Source organism: Orcinus orca, chromosome 7 (genome assembly GCF_937001465.1).
Source record: "Orcinus orca chromosome 7, mOrcOrc1.1, whole genome shotgun sequence".
Lineage (NCBI taxonomy): Eukaryota > Metazoa > Chordata > Mammalia > Artiodactyla > Delphinidae > Orcinus > Orcinus orca.
Window position 1 is genome coordinate 98,588,915 of NC_064565.1, and position 19,288 is coordinate 98,608,202.

The 19,288-nt window shown below is 37.2% G+C and overlaps 1 protein-coding gene across 3 annotated transcripts in view; it reads right to left on the reverse strand.

Moving 5' to 3' along the window:
• Positions 1-18,566, reverse strand: part of ABCA12 (ATP binding cassette subfamily A member 12) — a 180,100-nt gene extending 161,534 nt beyond the window's left edge. Inside the window, exons 1-2 of one of the 3 annotated variants that reach the window (XM_049711887.1) lie at positions 18,163-18,566; positions 6,044-6,137 (exon numbers count right to left, since the gene is read on the reverse strand). In XM_049711887.1, coding sequence (XP_049567844.1) covers positions 6,044-6,137; positions 18,163-18,231 — 163 coding nt within the window. In that variant the 5' untranslated portion in view covers positions 18,232-18,566. Of the gene's footprint in view, positions 1-6,043; positions 6,138-17,425; positions 17,496-18,162 lie in introns of those variants that run through there. The other 2 variants (XM_049711889.1, XM_049711888.1) reach the window with 2 other exon arrangements.
• Positions 18,567-19,288: the final 722 nt, after the last annotated feature.

A 19,288-nucleotide genomic window follows, 5' to 3' on the forward strand; every position in this document is an offset into this window, starting at 1 on the left:
ACTTAAACAAGAAGCAGACTGTAAGTCTCTCCCACACAAAAATCTTTCATATGCGTTCACAAGAATTTATTAATTTGTGAGGGAAATTCCCAAGTAAATCTACCTGGGGAGGAGTGAGGGAGATTTATATCCATTTTCTTTTCCTAATATTACCATTATAGACATTTTTGATAGCACAGTCATGTTTACCTGGGTCAGAGAAGTAAAAATCAAACCCTAAACAAGCTAACTTGTTGTCCTTCACCCACCTGACTTACACTGATTTTTTTTATTATCCATCTCTGGATGAATTTTGTAATCTAATAATCCACATCAATTTTTCAAACTGTATCAAATTCTGATCAACACATAGCATTCCTATTTTGTTCCCTATGTTAGGAATTACGCTGTATCTGACAAGAGTGTGATCAGAGTGTGATGTTATGATGTGATTTCTGCTATTAATGTGCTATCTGTCCATGAGTGAGTCCAGATTAAAGCATAAAGCGGTCAAAGACCACTCATTAGTAGCCAATATATCCACAAGAAAGATATAAAGGAGAAATAATTGGAGTTTGAATGACCAGGGGAGGCGAAAGGGTAAGCTTGTCTTTTAATAGACAATGGTGGGGGGAGCCATGAGCATGGGATGTGTGGAAGACTTTCAGAAACAGTTTCTTTAGGCACAGGCATCATACTTCAGAACAGAAAGTTGGATGAATCCTAATTACGAAGGTCCTGAAAGTGAGGCAAAGAGGAGTTGAAATCTGATTGACCCAAAGAGTATTTTAGGGGATTATCTGATGATAAAATGTGGGAAGAGTTAGAGGCAGGGCTTCCAGAAACCAAAAACAAAAAAAACACAAATAAAAAACAAATAGACAAATAAAAATACACCTTTTGAAGAAATCCAGGCATGAAACTGAGATCTTGAACCAAACGGTGGCAGGAAGTATGGAAGGGAAGGGATAACTCCAGGACGCATTTCGCAAGATGGATTCTGATTTGAAGGATAGTGGTTTGGGAGGTGAAGCAAAGGGAGGAGTCAAGATGACTCAGATGTCTCTAACCTGAGAGATTACCTAGAGTTGCTGGCACACCTGAGAATGGAGAAATCGGATGGGGCAATCCCGAGCAGAAGATGAGTGATGATGAGTTCTGATCTTCCCAGATCAAAGCCTACATTAATTTTAGCCAATCAACATACAAAAGGATATTATTTACTATGGGTCTCTCAACTAATACTATTAAATCATGAGTGTTCTGGAGAGCATGGTACACCCCGGAATTCTATCCTTGTGCACTTGCCTTCACTTTCATAAAAACACATCACACAGGGCTTCCCTGGTGGCGCAGTGGTTGAGAGTCCGCCTGCCGATGCAGGGGACACGGGTTCGTGCCCCGGTCCGGGAAGATCCCACATGCCGTGGAGCGGCTGGGCGCGTGAGCCATGGCCGCTGAGCCTGCGCTTCTGGAGCCTGTGCTCCACAACGGGAGAGGCCACAACAGTGAGAGGCCCACGTACCGCAAAAAAACAAAACAAAACAAAACAAAACAAAACAAAACAAACAAACAAAAAACACACCACACAAAAAGTCAGAGCAAGAGCAGGGCCAGAACAAACCTCACTCCTCTGGCTTTCAAAGCCTTCACCAGTGAGGGGCCTCATAGGCTCTTTCCCACTAACAATTCAGATACCGTAGGTATAACAACACCCATGGATCCCACAAGCCACCAAGTAATCAATAATTTCAATCCTTCTTCTCACATTTTTTCCTAGAGCTGCTGACAAATAGAAAAACCAACTGAGTTCACTTTTACAACCATCTTCGATCTCTGACAGTACTAACAGGTGGTATGAGGAAGAAACTGGAGAGGTTGTAAACGCAAATGAGCCTTAGGATTGCCATTGTTGGCATTTGTGACCTGGAAAAACTCACTGTATGGGTTGGGGGAGGGGAGGGAACTGTGGTTAAAATCCAGGCTCAAGGACATAGTAATTATGTGAACGTTAGTAAATTACTTAACATTTCTATGCCTCAGTTTTGTTACCTTTATAATAGGAATAATCATATTACATAGTTCAAAGAGATGATGTAAGTCTTAATTCAGGAAATATATGCAAAGTACTTAGCACAGTGCCTGCCGATGGTCAAGTTGTCAATAAATGTTTACTACTATTATTATTTTTATTGCATCCATGAAGACAAAATGTATGCTTTGGAAGCCAAAGATGTGTCAGGAATGATGACCTTGGATTTACCAAAGCTGCTGAGTCACATGTGGATGGGTGGAATTCAGTTTAACCCTGTGATAACACAAATTTAGGTATCATTCAGTTAGCAGTTTCCCTTGCCTTCCAAGAGTCCCTGTTTTCAGCTGTGGGACTGGCTGAATTTCTTATTTTCTGAGGGGGAAGGGGTATTAGAAAGTGACAGCCTCGAGACAGTTGGAGTTTAATTCAGCACATGATCATATATGTACAGTACAATTTCCGTTTCAGTGATATTTTCAACCACTTAAAAAACACTGTTTCTCATTAACTTCATAAAAATGTGACTTCTTGTTGGCAATACTACATTTTTGGGAGGCCACTTATTTCATTGTGGGCGGGTCTTGTAAAGTAATCGTCACTGAGGAACTGCTTGCCTGCACTTTCGTGGGTATGTACGTGTTAAAAGGAGACAGAAGCAACTCTCTGCACATTACAGCTTGGCTTAGCCTCAATGGGATTTGGGAGTTTGGGTTGCTTTTGTTTGCTTTTGCTCCTAAGCATAATATTTTGGCTTTTAAAGCTTGCCTCTTGACAAGCCACTGCCTGTAGAGATTACAAGCGGTTGGAACTATTTCAGACCTGGCGCGTAGGCCCATTTCTTCTCCGTGTGAACAAGAAGTATCTGGGCCTGTCTGCCAGCCTTTGGAAAGCTTTCTTTACCTGGGACTTATTATTTGCAGGGGCAAGTTAACCTAAGCTGTTGGTGGCAACACAAAAGGGAGTAAATGAAGGCAGATGATGCCAAAAGTAAGCATTTTGCTTCCGACTGGTGCTCACCATGGCAGGGACTGCAGCAGCTTCCTTACTCCCCAAAAATCCAGTCTTCTCCAGGGCCCAACAGAAGGACTATGGAGGGAGTCCTTTGAGTTGCTGATTATATTCGTTCTGAATGATTTACCAGTCCTACATACCTGCCTGGCTAATCTGGGAGCAGATGTACCCACGGGATGACAACTCCCATTCTCACCATAGCTGAGTTTCAGCTGGGGTGTAGCCTGGAGTTTCATCTTCATTTCTCTATTGCCCAACTAGTACTGAAGAAGTCACTGAAGTCCAAAAAGGATTTTTACTCTGTTAAGCAGGATCTGATTTCTGTGATACTAGAACTACAATGATGCATGCAGAATTTGTCAAACAGGGGCAGCATTCCACATTAAAAAATAATATTTAGGATAAGTCTGAAACATACATCAGAATCCACTTCTTCCCCATATTTTTTTATTTCATGATAGAGACAGGGAAGGAGTTTATATTCCTAATTTCTAATTTTTAGTCTACTTTTGCAAAACCTAAATAATGAAACATGAAAAATTAGTGCTGACTACTGGATGTAAGAAATGTGAGCCTATGAGCTTAAAACCAGATTCTGGAGCCAGACTGTCTGGGTTCAAATACTGACACCACCACTTATTAACTGTGCAATCTTGAATGAGTTACTTAACCTCTCTGTGCCTTGGTTTTCTTGACTGTGAAATAAGGAACACAGCCATTACATAGTATGAGATCAAGAAATATTTATCATGATTATTATCAGCTCATTTGAATCTTCCAGTATAATAGATGTGGGAAACAAAGAAAAACAACAATCTAAAAAAACAGAATTAAAAAACCTAAGTCCAAACTATCATTTTGAAGTTATTCTCTCTCTACCACAAGAAAGAAAAAAAAAGTAACTGCATCTATACTAGTTTTAGATTCTCTACATTACTCTACAGAATAGTACCTCCAATTATAAAATTATTTTATACTCTACTGATTATAGGATGAGTTAAAATCTTGGACATACTTTGTATTTGGCTCTATGTGTAAGAGGGTAAGATATGACACAAATCTCATGGACAAAGAATAAATAAAGGTGGTTCCCAATACCTTTCTCTCTTAACCCACATGATTGAATTTTGGCAAATTAAAATCTCCTTGGGTCTCAGTGTTCTCATTTGTAAAGTGAGAGGGTCCCTTTCAGTTCTAATAACAAACCAATAAACTATTTTCTAGACTGAGTCTTACACGATCTGAGAGACTAGCAAAAATACTTTCAATGTTTGAACTTTTCTATAATTTTGTTCCCTCCTACCCACAAACATAATTGCTTCTAAGCTAATTATTACTAGAGTATGATAATAGGTTCACAGTAAAAAATGGTTATTCATTTCCTTTTGGATAGTGTGTTTTGCAGAGCCTTTTATTTGGTCTGTGAAGCATTTGTCACATAGCTTTCCCAAGTTTTTCTTTGTAATTTAGTGGGATTATAAGAACTCTCCATGATTTCCCCCATGAATCTCTAAGTCCTATAGGGTAACATCAATTGGTTTAAGACTACTCACTCACACACCTTATATTTTTCTCTTAGACGTTTTAGAAAAGGAACTTTATATAACTGAAAAATCCTTAAGAACAAGAAATTGGTGAAAATAAGTTGTTGAAAGGAGCTAACAAACTCCTATTACTATCGCTAGCAAATTGATAATTAGCATCTTTAACTAGAGTAGTTCAAAGAGTATTTGTCCTTATGTGCTGAATGCATTATTTCTGAAGTCCATGTTATTTAAGATATACAAGAATACATAAATTCCAACAGTATACAATGGAATTAATCTGTTATAATAAAGAACTAATATACACACAATATGAAGAGAACAAAATTATGCTGTTTTTATAAACAACCTAATAAAATCTCATCAATAACTCTACATAATCACTTGTGCAAAAGTCCTTTAGAAATGATAAGGTGCAATTCAAATGTAAGGAATTATTTGTTCTAGCACCAAGAGTTTAAATGCTTCACACTAACTGAATTGATACTTTCTTTTGAATTATCGTATTGTGTGTAATTCAAGTAGATTCCACCATGGCTCTCACCTTACTTCTTAGGGCTGGGTGACTGAAAAGCACTGTGCTTACTTTAAAATGTCACTAGCTCATTATTCTCTTTACAAATAATTCAGCATAGTGCTCTTTTATTTGGTGGATTACCATAATTTATCTGAAATACAATTTTATTTTTCAGAAATCTGATTTACAGGAAGCTTTTTAGGAGATGGCTGCTTTGTGAAACATGAAACATCTGACCTGACTTTACTCCTCTCCTAAGAAAACTGACTCCGAAGTTTAAAAACAAAAGCAAAAACAATACTGGTCACATCATTGGGGTTAAAAGGCTCATCCTGCTCAGTTTTGAAGACTTTTCTGAGTCTCTTCTGCATTTCCATCCTGGATCCAAAAGAAATCACGAACTGAGTGGGCATTGTGCCCATTTTATAACTCGGTAATGACTAAATGTAACTGAAACAACACTAATTGGAAAATAATCTTCTTTTAAACCAAATGTTTTGATACATTGCACCATTCATGAATTAGCCCTGAAGAAAGATGAGATTTTTATAGTACTCTGGATTTCATTTGTTCAGTTGATCAAATTCCACTCTATGGCTTCTGCTATGATACAAAAGAAAAGGATGATCTAAGTTTGAGATGGCTGCTTGTTTGTGGTGTACACACTATGGTGGGATTTATGAGATGAACACTAAATGAGTTAAAATTTTATAGTTAAAGATTAAAATATATTCTTGCTCCTACATACTTTATATTTTTCTAGCTAAATATTACAGGCTCAACTTCTTACTGATTCAAAAGACTGGGGAAAAGACATACTAAGCATTTATACAAACACTTCCAAGTGGGAACGCTACTCAGAAAAATAAATTTTACAATAAAACACTGAAGTGGTAGCAAAATAAATTTTAACTAGAATCCAAAAGTTAGGGAAATAAACAAATCTCATTTACTTACAAGTTGCCTTTGGTTTTGGAGGAAATTTGGTCCGGGTAATAGCCAAAATTAAGAAAATAGTAACTGGCCATAAAATCAAGACAAGTGTCCAAAGCTGCAAAGTAATGATAGAAAAAAAAAAATGTTAATTATATTGCTAAACCAAAACACCTGACAAGAAGTACATTATACTATAAAATTCCAACACAAGCCAGATATTTGCCTGAAAATATTATTAATAAGAAAGGAATGAGAGAGTTTTAAAAATGCAAGAAACCCTGAAATAAACACAAGAAGGATTTTTCCAGGTTTAAAATCTTAAAATAACCTTCTGAAGCCCCCTGTCCAGTCACCTTTCATGACTGTCCCAAGAAGGATGCTCTTCAGATTCAAGTATGATCAGGAACTTCCTAACTTGAAAATCTTTTAGAGCTTCCCAGTTGTTTGTTGGATAAGGCTCAACATGCTAAACAGGGCATATAAAACCCAACCTAATTTCAACCAAGATGTATCTTACCACTTCCAATATTAGCATTCTACACTCAGGCATAAAGATTAGTGTGTGACATTGGCTAATGGCTCAATAAACATTGTTGAACAAATGAATGAATGAATGGTTGAGTCAACAAGTAAAAGAGTAAACAGAAACTTAAAGTTCTATGCAACCCCCTCCAAACCACTATAAATAGTATCTTGTGCCTGCTTCTATTATAGAACTTATACTCTTTTTGTCAATATATCTTTTTTTTGGCTTGGCTCATGAAATAAACTGGTAATTCTTTTATGGCAAGAACAGTGTCTAATTCATCCCTGAATTTCCACTGGTATAGAATAGAGGTTCGATAAATGTATATTACATTGAAATTTCTATTAGAGAATTTCACTGTAAGACACTTCAGGAGTGGCTTTCCTCCCCATGTAAACATGATGCAGTTCATAAGACACTACCTGCTTCATATTTTACATATCTATAAAATTGGTTCCATAGCAGTGAAAAACATGTATTCACAAGAACATTAACTGTGCCTATAGTTAAACTATGTTTCTATCTGATTATGCAGTCAGACTTGTTCTCATTCTTCCCCCATTTTTCAGAGACGATTTGCTTCTGCCAAATCTCAAACTACTGCCTGGGGCTCTTCAATTCTCCAAAACAATCTAGACCCATTCAACTATTGATCCTTAAGTAACTCCCAACCTAAATTTTCCACGAAAATCTCCATGTGTCTCTATCAGCACTGATCTCCTTGCTGGCAGATCTGTCACGAAATTCTTAGAACTTTGGGTTTAAGGGCAAGTTTTAGAAAATGGAGGAAGTTGACTGTCGATCTGGGGAATCCTAAGGTACTCAGTTTAACCACAGCTTAAAAGCTCCCAGACAGGCTCAACAGCCTAATCTATAGAAGCACTTCTCAAGCATTAATGTGCGTACCAAATCACCTAAGGATCTTGTAAGCACATAGATTCAGATTCAGTAGATCTGTGGCTGGCTGGAGGTACTGTATCTCTTTCTAACAAGCTCCAGGTAGGTGAGCTGATGCTTCTGTCCATGGTCCACACATGGAATAGAGGAATTCTAAATGCACACCACCCTACCTAACTAGCAGGACTGTTTACAGTCTTGGAATATTTTTGTTGGAAATTTCCTTTGAGATCATCTAATGCACAGAATTCTGGGCATTTCTAAACTTGGACAGGAAAAAAAGATCACATTTTTATTTTCTCCAGCTTATGACTCTTTGGTATTTCCATTAATGATGAATATAGGCTAGGAACCACAATGGTATTAGAAGTACCTGTGACTTTGTCACCAATAGAAACCAGATATTTTCAAATCATATTAGTGTCGTTGCAGATACCTCAAAGTGCTGTTTATACTCATCACAGCATTAAAATTATAGTAGTCATGGATTCACCTTTATTTATTTATTCAATGATAGAATAAACATGCATTACCGTATCATAAACTTGCTTTTCGATACCTTAATAACTGAATTTCAATATAATTGGTTTTATTTGTAATTGTATTTATTTCACTGATTTAAGAACATTATTCTTAGAAGGGCCATAGGCTTCACCAGGCTGTCAAAGACATCCAGAGCACAGAAGAGGCTAAGAAGCCTTGATCTGATCCAACTCCCTTTTTTATTCTCTGGGTTGCAGAGAGTTAGCATAACTTATCCAAAGTTACATACCCAGTTGGAAAGCAGAGCAGGGGACAAGGATGTGAACACCAAGATACTAAGATAGCATTAAAAAAAATCATGCTGCTCCGAGGAATACGAAAGTACTACAGAAAGTGTATTGGAAAAACATGCATGTTATGAAAATATAAGATGTGTTATTATTCTAGCCTAATGTCTGATATATTTGAAAATTAGAGTCTATTCTTCGAAGATCCTATATACAAGGTACAATTTTTATTCTATGTGACTCATTTGAAATGTAGACTATAAGGAATTAAGGTTAAAAATATTTAATGTTTGTGGATTTATTGGTTTTATATTTGAAGCCATAGTTATCCTTTTAAAAATGTATTCATCTGAGTAGGTTCAGTGCCCCATAGCTACTTTTAGGAACATCTATTCATTTTCCATAGCAACCTCATGAGAATTCAGCGAGCAACTGAGATCAGTTACACCAACACAAATGTACATTTGCATTCAAATAAAGAACATATGTCATGGGATATCTTTAAGTTATCTTTTGGTTGATATAATTTTATGGTTTCATGCGGATGTTTTGGTAATTTTGAAATTAGTTTTAGACGTGATTTAGATCCAAACAAAAGTGCAGTATCAGAGTAGTTTAAGGCACCCTGTTTTAGGTAAAATCCACCGCAAGCCCATAAACAATCTATTATCACAAGATTTCCCCCAGGATTTTAGGTCAGAGAGGTTTGGAGAACATTTCTGCATGCAGCACTTTAGAAGGATAATAAATCCAAAGCCCTCCACACTGTGATCTCAGGAACGTTAAGGTTGACAAGTTAATCACAAAAGCAAGAAATAAAATTTAAATTTTCATAGCAGCAGGATTGCTCTCAACACCATTCTAAATATTATCATAAACAACCTAGAAGCGAATGCAATGTCAAGGATCCAAATATTAAACCGATGAGCCATGACTTTTTTTGTCTGTTTGGAGAAAAGGCTAAAATATTGATTCTATATATACAGACATTGGGGGCTACTTGAAAACTTTGGGAAAAATAGTTTTTAAGAGTTTCATATTTTTGCTAATATTTTAATTATCTCACACGTGCCTCTATACCTCACTTGCATTCCATACTCCCTGAATTCTTGACATCTAAGGGCATATGCACACTGAGTAATTTACAATTCCTTAGTGGGCCATGGCATTTGTCTCTTTTTATTTCTCCAGAGTTTATTTGCTATTGAGATGTCCCCTTCTGTTCACTTTCTCTTCACTTTCCCCTTTCTGAAAAATTCAGTGCCCAAAATCCCTTAGGTGGGGCAGCAAGGTAAGTTCACATTAGGACTCGGGGCACCACAGTGACACAGTGAGGGAGGTGGGTCCTTAGCAAGGTGAAGAGGATATCCACAGTGCAGCAGCCAGACATGGGGTGTCAGGACCCAAGTCGGGTAAGGAGGCTGTCTGTGCAGGGCAAGGAGCAGGTGATTGGTTTCATATGGGAAGGTTGATTAAAAGTAAACATATCCTACGTTGGAGGAGCCTGGCTTTTCACTATCCATCAGAGAAATTATAAACATGATAAAGGGCGAAACTAGAATGAACCCGGTAGTGTTGGGTTACAATTAAAGATATGGCTATGAACTGCTGGTTCATGAAATACAGCGATAAATGTGTGTGTATAACTTCTTTCTTTCTTTCCAGTCCCACAAGTTGTTTCTGCCTCATTGTGTACTTTCTCTGTCCCAGCCCTGAAAATACCCATTTTTTTCAAGAAACACTAGCTTCTTTTAGTGGATGAGAGCTAAGTGTGCTTGTTGCTATTAGGGGATTGCCATGTCCAAGCTTGAACAGAGCTATAGAATATATGTAGAATGTATGCAGACACAGAGATAGTTAGATACATACATACATACATACATAGAAAGAAATAGGTAGGTAGGTAGACCAACAGACAGAAGAGCACTAGATATACTGCTCAGAGAATCTCAGAGAATGATGGGGACACATCAGTAAAACACAGATACCTGCAAATGACCATAACTGAGCATCAAATCTGACCCACTGGCCAAAATTAAACATTAAAGACATTATGTTAATAAAAGAGTATATCTAACTGAATAAATTAGGAACCCATGAGTCTATGTAAATATAAATAAATGTATAAGGAAACAGATAAATTGAAAGTTTAATGAGGAATGGAATACGTAGTTGGTCTCAAAATATTTCCCCATAAAATGAGACAAACTGACATCATGCACCACCTGATGTGATGCAATATGAAGAACAGAGAATCACTTCTGTGGTATTCCTTCCAGAGGTAAATAACCTGAGTCTCTACTAAATGAATATGCTACAAAACAACAGATACCCTACAAAACAACTGGTCTTGAATGTTCAAAATGTGTCAGGGTCATTAAAGTCAAGGAAAGACTACCAAACTGTTACAGACTGAAGGAAACTAAAGACATAAAAACTAGATACAGAACATGACTGGACTATTTTTCTGTAAGGACATGATTGGGAGAACTGGTGAATATTGAATTGGATCTAAGGATTTGATGGTGGTATTGGGTTATATTGGAGGATTTCCTTGTTTGTGAAATATGCACACTAAAGTATCTGAGGTAATGGGGCACCAATCTCAACTAGCTCTAGAAAAATATATATTTGTACTGTTCATGCAACTTCTTAAATTTGAAATTATTTTAAAATTAAAAATTTTTAAATTATTTTAAAAGTAATTCTTTTTGAAAATCCAGAACCAATTTTTAAAAGACAGCAAAAGAGGGGCTTCCCTGGTGGCGCAGTGGTTAAGAATCCACCTGCCAATGCAGGGGACACAGGTTCGAGCCCTGGTCCGGGAAGATCCCACATGCCACGGAGCAACTAAGCCTGTGCGCCACAACTACTGAGCCTGAGCTCTAGAGCCCGCAAGCCACAACCACTGAGCCCACATGCCACAACTACTGAAGCTTGCGTGCCTAGAGCCCGTGCTCCGCAACAAGAGAAGCCACGACAATGAGAAGCCCGCGCACCACAACGAAGAGTAGCCCCCGGTCACTGCAACTAGAGAAAGCCAGTGCACAGCAACGAAGACCCAACCCAGCCAAAAATTAATTAATTAATTAATTAAATCTATTTAAAAATAAAAATAAATAAAAGACAGCAAAAGAGAAGAGGACCAAGAAAAGAGATTTAAAGAAAAAAAACCCATGCTTTCTATCTAGGAACTCTAGCCTGTTGCACAACGCAGGTGATAAGTTTTGGAGAATTAATGATGATGACAGGACACACTTCAGTGGCCTTGAAGTCAGTGAGGTCATCCACTCAAAATTCTAGGTTTAAATCTTAAGAAATTCCTTGAATGAAACAAATGTAAATTCACTCCAAAATTTCCATTCACTACAAGATCTGTAGTACTTTTTAACTCAGTTGAATTACCTAGTAACATTTGCCTCTGCATTTGCTGAGAACTGTTGTTTCAAATCTCTCAAAACCTTTCAAATCTAATTTTCTGAAAAATCTTGGCAGAGCACATAATTTCAACTTTAAGTCATTCACACTTCATTACTTTGTTAGAACCCTTTATTCTAATTATTGTTAGTACACCTGATTCCAGTTGTGGCCATCATTTTTATTATGTTCTTATTTTCATTGAAAGTAAATAAGAAAATAAGATACAGGTGAACTTTAAATCAATGTATTACTATATATTTAAAAATTTGAGAAACTACTACTATTTGAATGCCTGTAAGTAGGATATTCACTCTCTAGTCTTAATCATAAATGTCCTCATTTCCTACCATCTATGCTTGTCCCATTTCACACAGTTACATTGCCTGTCTTGCCCTTACAGATATTTGAGTTTGTATCCCTTGCACTACAGTGGTTAGAAGTTAGTTATGTCTGAAATGAATAATACTGAATATCAGTACAATTTCCAGATTTCAATGGGGATTCTTCTCCTTAACTCTGAAAATAAATAAAAGTAAAATGTTTAGGATGAAGATTCTCCATTTCCCTCCATGAAACCACAGTCTTGGAGAGTCTTAAGGAAACTTACAGTTTAACATACACTATAGTAATCATTCATATAAGGCTTATACATTCATTAACACAATAAAAAATTATTGAGCACCTACTGTGTACCTGGCCCTGAGGATAGAGCAATTAAAATTTTCAGTCTTTTGAGGAAGGGAAACATGAAAAAAAATTATCACCAAATGTAATAGATAATGCTAAGATACAGGAAGTCAAGAGCGTGAAAGGAAGATAAAGCAAGGGGAGCTGAATCTAAAGCTAAAAGATGAACAACGGTCAGGCAGAAGAAAGGATATGTGTGTTGGATAGAATATGAGAAAGAAGTGGGAGTCTTTCAAGCCGGGGAAACATATGGGTGAAGACCCACAAATGGGAAAGAGGGTGGAATATTCCAGGAAAAGAAATAAGTCCAGAATGACTGGTACATGAAAAGTTAGGGAAAACATCTCTGCAATATGGTTATGCAGCCTGTACTTGAATGTTTCTGGTGACTAGAAGTTCAATATTTCACGAGACTTCTTCATTATTGGACAACTCACATTGTCCGATTTTTTTGCTCATATCAAGGTGATATCTTCCTTCCCATGACTAACATTTATTTGTCTTAGTTTGGCTTCCCCTCCGGCAGGAGAATTCTACAAGTATTCGAATAGAGATAAAATCCTCTCCTCTTGGGTACCAATGCCAGTTCCTTCACCAATTCCCTGTTAAATATGATTTCAAAATATCTTCCCCAGGGTGAATTCTTGTTGTCAAGTGGTCTTCTTAAAATTAATGTCAAAATTCAATAAAGTACTCCAAATAATAGCTAATATATGACTGCTGAGAATGTGCAAGGTGCTACGTTAAACACTTAACATGCACTATCTCATTTAATATAATCACCTCATTTCCTCTTGCAGATGGGAAGTTAGAATATTAAAGAGACTAAATAAGCCTTCATTCCATAAGCCACTAAACGCTAGAGCTGATATTTGGACCCAGGGAGCCTGACTTCAGCACCTGCACAGTTAACCACTAAGTTTTGTAGCCAAACCCCTACAGAATAGATTACTAGCTCTCTTTGATTGCAATACCACACTTTTATTAGTTCAGCCTATGACAGCATTGAAAGTCATTTAAATGTTGAGCTGTAACCTAGAATCATAACTTTTTATTACAAACCTGAAAATAAAAATCGCCCAGACTTTCCTATATAAAGTATACAGTCTTTTTCTTCCTCTTCTATTCCTTCCTTTTTGCATTGTCTGTTAAGTCAAAGGTGACTGTTACTTGGTGTTAACAAGTAACAAGGTTCATATTCAGAAGTAAGAGTGTGATACTTTAGATGTGAAATAAACCTTAGTTTCACCCCCAAAACAAGGAAACAAAAGTGGCACAAGAGTTCTGTTAATTGGGCTTTCTGCTAGTGAACACTGCCGTCTACATAAATAACCCATCTAAAAACTGGGATCAAGACAATGTTCTGAAATCCATATTTATAGATTATAATACAATTTGAAGATTGGTAAACCTTCTTTGATGTTTATGAAAATAACACATTTTTATTGGGCTTTAAGCTAATTATTTCTCTATTGCTTCCACTTCCAAAACATCTTTACCTCATTTACTTTTTGCTTGACTAAACTAACAAAATGTGCATGTCTGCTATGTGCCAGGCACCGTAATGAACAAGTAGATACAAATTTTTTGAACAATTAAAAGGGCTTAAGGGAGTAAATAGTACAGATCCAGCAGAGGTAAAAGGGCCTGGAACATTTGACCATGTAGTTGAGTGACTTGTGCAACACTGAATTCATTTTAATCTGATTTAGAATTAAATTTGAAATTCGAGTTTAATTCTAAATTGTTTTAATCAAAAAATTATTTTAATGCATGGACCAACCTGTCCCAAAATTTTCAAGTTAAGTCTTCCTTTTTCTTTAGCCATTGTGAGGGAAAATTAAATGAGCAAGGTGAGGATTGGGGAGGAAGTGTCAAATTCGATCCAGTTTTAGAAGTTTATCAAGTTGTAGGAATATCTATGATAGGAAAACTAGGTCTATCATCAACTGAGCTAAAGTGTGATCCACCAGCTAAATAGTTACAAAAGAAAATAAATAGCTGAAGTTAATTTTCCTTCTTTAGGTTATAAGTCTGGAATTAGATTCCACTTCTATAGAGACCTGTAGTCACTTCTTGATATGCCTATCTAGAATCCATCTTCTTAATGAAAGATAAATTCTTATCTTGCACGATCTAGTCTTTAAGCCTTCCGTGCCTTTGCTGTCCCAGGACTCTGTTTCCTGTCATTAACTAGCATCTCATTAGGTGAGCCTCCCTGTTGCTAACCATCTCCGGTGGAATGTATGCTCATTTTTCCCTTATATTTTAGAGTTAAATTACAAGACCAGCAGGGTAGCAACTGCATCTAATTGACTTTCTCTATTGCCTAACATTTCTGTTGGTGCCTAATGTATTTTTTTCACACTCCTCTAGTATTCATTTTTTGCAATATAATTGAGAATTGGTATTACCACTAATATTGAAAAACAGCAATATCTAAGGCCTCCTTAGCGAATATGATCTCTTTGTTGATGGGCTGAACTCTGAGCAGGGATTAGAGAATATTGGGAAAGGAAACTCAACTTAGGAGCAAGAGAGAGGTATTGGAATAGCAGGAGGTAATGGAAAGAAGAGATCCAGTTTTGGTAGAATATAACTGTGTTTTTAAACTCACTACGTGACTCTGGACAAGTACCTTGAGCTCTCAGGGGCCCTGTAAAATCAAGGCAGTTAGATAATCTCAAAGAGTTCAGAATTCTGACATTTGATTTTACAAAAAAAGAGAGAAACATTAGCTCTAAGAACAATTTTGAGGAAAGTCACCTCAAAAATTAAAAATCTTGAGCTTCCCTGGTGGCGCAGTGGTTGGGGGTCCGCCTGCCGATGCAGGGGGACTGCGGGTTCGTGCCCCGGTCCGGGAGGATCCCATGTGCCGTGGAGCAGCTGGGCCCGTGGGCCATGGCCGCTGAGCCTGCGTGTCCGGAGCCTGTGCTCCGCGGCGGGAGGGGCCGCAGTGGTGGGAGGCCCGTGTACGGCAAAAAAAAAATTAAAAATCCTGCCTTCCCTTTTTTGCAGCCAGGTCAACATGTAGCTTATTCCATTGTTATTTTACTTCTTAGACAGCATAGTTGTTTAAAATAGTTTTTTCACTTTCTAGTCTAGTATATACTTTTATAATAACTTCCTCAGTAATCCCCACTCAACTTTAATAATTTTACTATATATTTTTTTTGTTTTGCATCTCCATTTATAGATTCCTAACTTCTTCCTCTACACACTATCCTTCCTACTGCCTTGCTCTGTGATTGACTCTCTTGAAAACAAAATGGAAGAGGATGGCATGGAGGTGATACTAGCATTTTTCCTCAACATTCACTAATGACTATACATTTCCAGTGTCACACAAATTAATTTCTATTTTCCTGGGTATAAAAGTATATTTTTAAAGTGCCATATTCAGAACAATTACAAAGATAGAGATAAAAATACCTGCATTTTAAATACCTGCTTGATGGATGACAAAGTCCAGTTCCTATACAAAGACTTTGTCCTCTCCTCCAATTTATATACCCCTTCTTTACGTGTTCTGTCTTCTAATTTGTCTATATTTTCTCTTTTCACATTTTAAAAACATTTATCTCCTTTTAGATTTTTTAATCCTAACTTTCCAACCTCTTGATTTTCTCATTCTTCCCTCTTAAGTAACACTGGCACACATATATCCCTTCCACCTGTGTCCTCAAGTCCTCTCTTCCAGTACCAAGACATAGGATTGGCTCTAGGCAAAACTATGAGGAAATACACCTTTCTTTGCCCTCTACCTCTCCACTTAAAATTGTCTTTCCTTCTCCTTTTGGCATCACCGTTTTCTAAAGTTCTCTTCTGTCCCTCCGGTTACTCATAATGGATTCCGGTGGGCCTTCTGTAGTGCCCCAAATTCTGGACTTTTAATGATCTCACTTCCTGCAACCAAGACTGTGCTAGGTCCCATTCTCTCAAGGTGCTCTTAAGATCTGAATCATTTGATGCCCCAAAATGAACTAATAGTTCATGTATTCTCTTTCCCTAGGCAAAAGTATTATTATCAGGGGCTTTCAGGGATTTTGGTTACTTAGGAATAATATAAGTTATCATAGTGAAAACATTTTAGCATGCCTGACTTTCACCTTCTTTAAATATGCCATGTCCAGCAGAAATTGACTAAAATGGAGAAAAACTCTAAGGTAGAAAATTGATATGCCAGCTACTTTACAGATGAGGAAGGAACTTATTAAAGTTTCTAAAGATAAAATTTCTTAATGAAAAAATTTATTCACCTGAGGGTTTATTTTTAATTTTTAGGTAAAATGGAATTGTAAGGAAAATATACCACCTTAGCATTCAGCTTATCAGCAACAGATATACGTTTTCAGTTCCTTTATTCTTTTATTTTTAACTATTGAGTTTTCATCACTTAGGAACTTTACTGTATATAAATTTCTTTCTTTCTCCCTTCCCCTGCATTTTCTTTCACCATTACTTTGAATAAAATACGACACAGACATTGCCCCAAATCCCTCTATAATCTATTTGCCAAGTGTTTCACCATTTATAAAGCGCTTTGAAATACATTAGCACATTTGGTTCTTACCACCCTATGAGACAGATATGGTAGACCAGATGCCCATTTTACAAATGGGAAAACCACTGCTCAGAGAAATTGTGGTATGCTCTTTAAGTCATGTAGCTAGTGAGGAATAGAACCAAGAAGCCAATTCTTGTCTTCTAACCACCTCCACCTACCCAGACTCTTTCCCTGCTGAATTCCACACAGAACCTATTGTGGGAAAATTATGGAAAGTTTCACTTTTGTGTTGTTTCCGATGTGTTGCTTCTGACAATGAAGTAAAAATATTAATGATTTAAAATTTTATATCCACACCCACAGCCGTGTAATCACATAATGCCTTGTGATTTTAAATCCTATCCACCAAATTCACAAAGGCAAATCAACTTCTCCCTCATACTATATACATCAGAACACTTGTAAGGTGTAAGTAAGTAAGGCGTCAGGCACTGCAAGCAAACCTAGAGTGAGATAAGGTGTATAGATAATCTTTGGTTTCTATGATGCATATTATTTGCAAATACTTATATTATTAATTTTAGGCTGGGAATTACCTTCTAAAATGAAGTATATCGAATGTCTTTTTGGATTTCTCCAGTTTTCAAACATTCTTCTGAATATGCAACAACTCACAGAAGCCAGTTCCTTTCTCAATCTCCCTGCACCCTATCTGGTGAGGATGTAATAGCTGGCTATGTAATTTAAAAAGCAAACATGAGTGTAAGAGCACAAAAAAAAAAAAGATGTTGCAATAAGCTGAGTAGACAGATTGTAGCAGTAAAGTGATTCAATAACACTCTTGAAGCATCACACACATATTAACCTTTGTTTGGCATTTCTAGTAAATACTTTTTCTTATCAACCAACCTCTCTATTGGTTTTGGTTTTTCAGTACATTTCTCCCCCATTTATTGTACCTTTCATCTGAAACTTTTCCTCATCTCATTTTTAACAGAATTCATTAGGAAAATTTCTGAAAGCATTTTGGCCCAAAATCTAGAATTCAACACAAGTTCCAATTCAACCGGTAACAAGATGTACCCTTTTCTTGCCCGGGCCATGTCCTGGTTTATTCTTTTAATTTCCTGAAATCAAAAGGCAGCTTTGGGGGCATGTTTAGACTCACCCCATTTAGCTGTAGGACAGATGCAGGGATGATTTCGAAATATCTCATTCCTGCTTTAGAAAATGATTTAAAACTCTTCTCCTTCTCTTTTTACCTGTCATGAACACTACATTTTAAAATTGTCTGGAGCCTTTCCCCCAGGACCCCTTCCCTTGTTTTACTCACCGGCTGCCTTTTGACGCCTAGCCAATTTTTCCAGACCAAGACGTGAAGCTGATGAAATGGAGAAGCCATCCTTCAAACGCCACGAACAAGAGAATTCCTCTCTTTTCCTCCAAACCTCAAAAGAAGAATTGGTTCCCCGTCCAACTTGCTGCGTGTCAATGGGTCAGAAGCCTTTTCATGGCATAGCCTTCCTGCGGGCTGGGGTAAGAAACCCACAGATCTTCTCTCCCTCTTGGATTTTTCCCTTGGGTTAATCCTGACCAAGGAACACTTCTCAACCAACTCTTTCTCTCAAACAAGGACCCAGAGCAGGATCTTTTGGTGGCTTTTGCTTATTTTAAAATAACATCCAGTTGCTGCTTGTTGCATAAAGTTTAGACTCAAGAGAGAATGAATATCCTTCAGATACTGCCTCACGGAAAGAAAAAAAAAAAAACCTGAGCCCACACCTCCTACTCTCCATAAAATTAACTGCCTATCCACACCTTTGACCAGGTGTCACGTGGCCTGGACACGTCATGAGGAGTTAGGTGGGACCCTTGCCAGGCCAGTAGGACTTGTCCTATATTCTCTCGCTTTCTTCAGTACATAGTGCCTGCTCTAGCAGAGGCAGGGCACAGAGAGTGTGTTACAGACTCTGGGCCTAATGACTCTCATAACAAAGTGTCATTAAGATGTTTTAAGTCAATGAGGCCAGAGCTCAGCTGAAACACTTTGAACCTCAGCCCACCACTAGGTATACTAGAGAAGGTCTCAATATTTAGCTTAAAGTGAAGCTGAATGCTTTGATTTAGCAGGAGGTGACTATGCTGGCTTCTATCACAATTTAGATTACAAAAAATGCAGAAAATAACAGGTAGGCTGTGACAGAAATGATATACAATGGATACCCTCATTTGGGGTCCAGGGATTCATGTGTCTATTACAGCCATGTTGTTTCAGGCTTTTATGGTTAAAGGAGACATAGGTTGACCCAGGATATTTCTGAGTATATGATATAACATAGTTCTACTGCACTTGAAATCTCTAAATCAGCAGAAGAAATCTATTGTAGATTAAGGAAAAAGAAAAAGGCTTATGCTTGAATTATTCAAGGTACTTTATAATTAAGTAATTTTAATTGTGA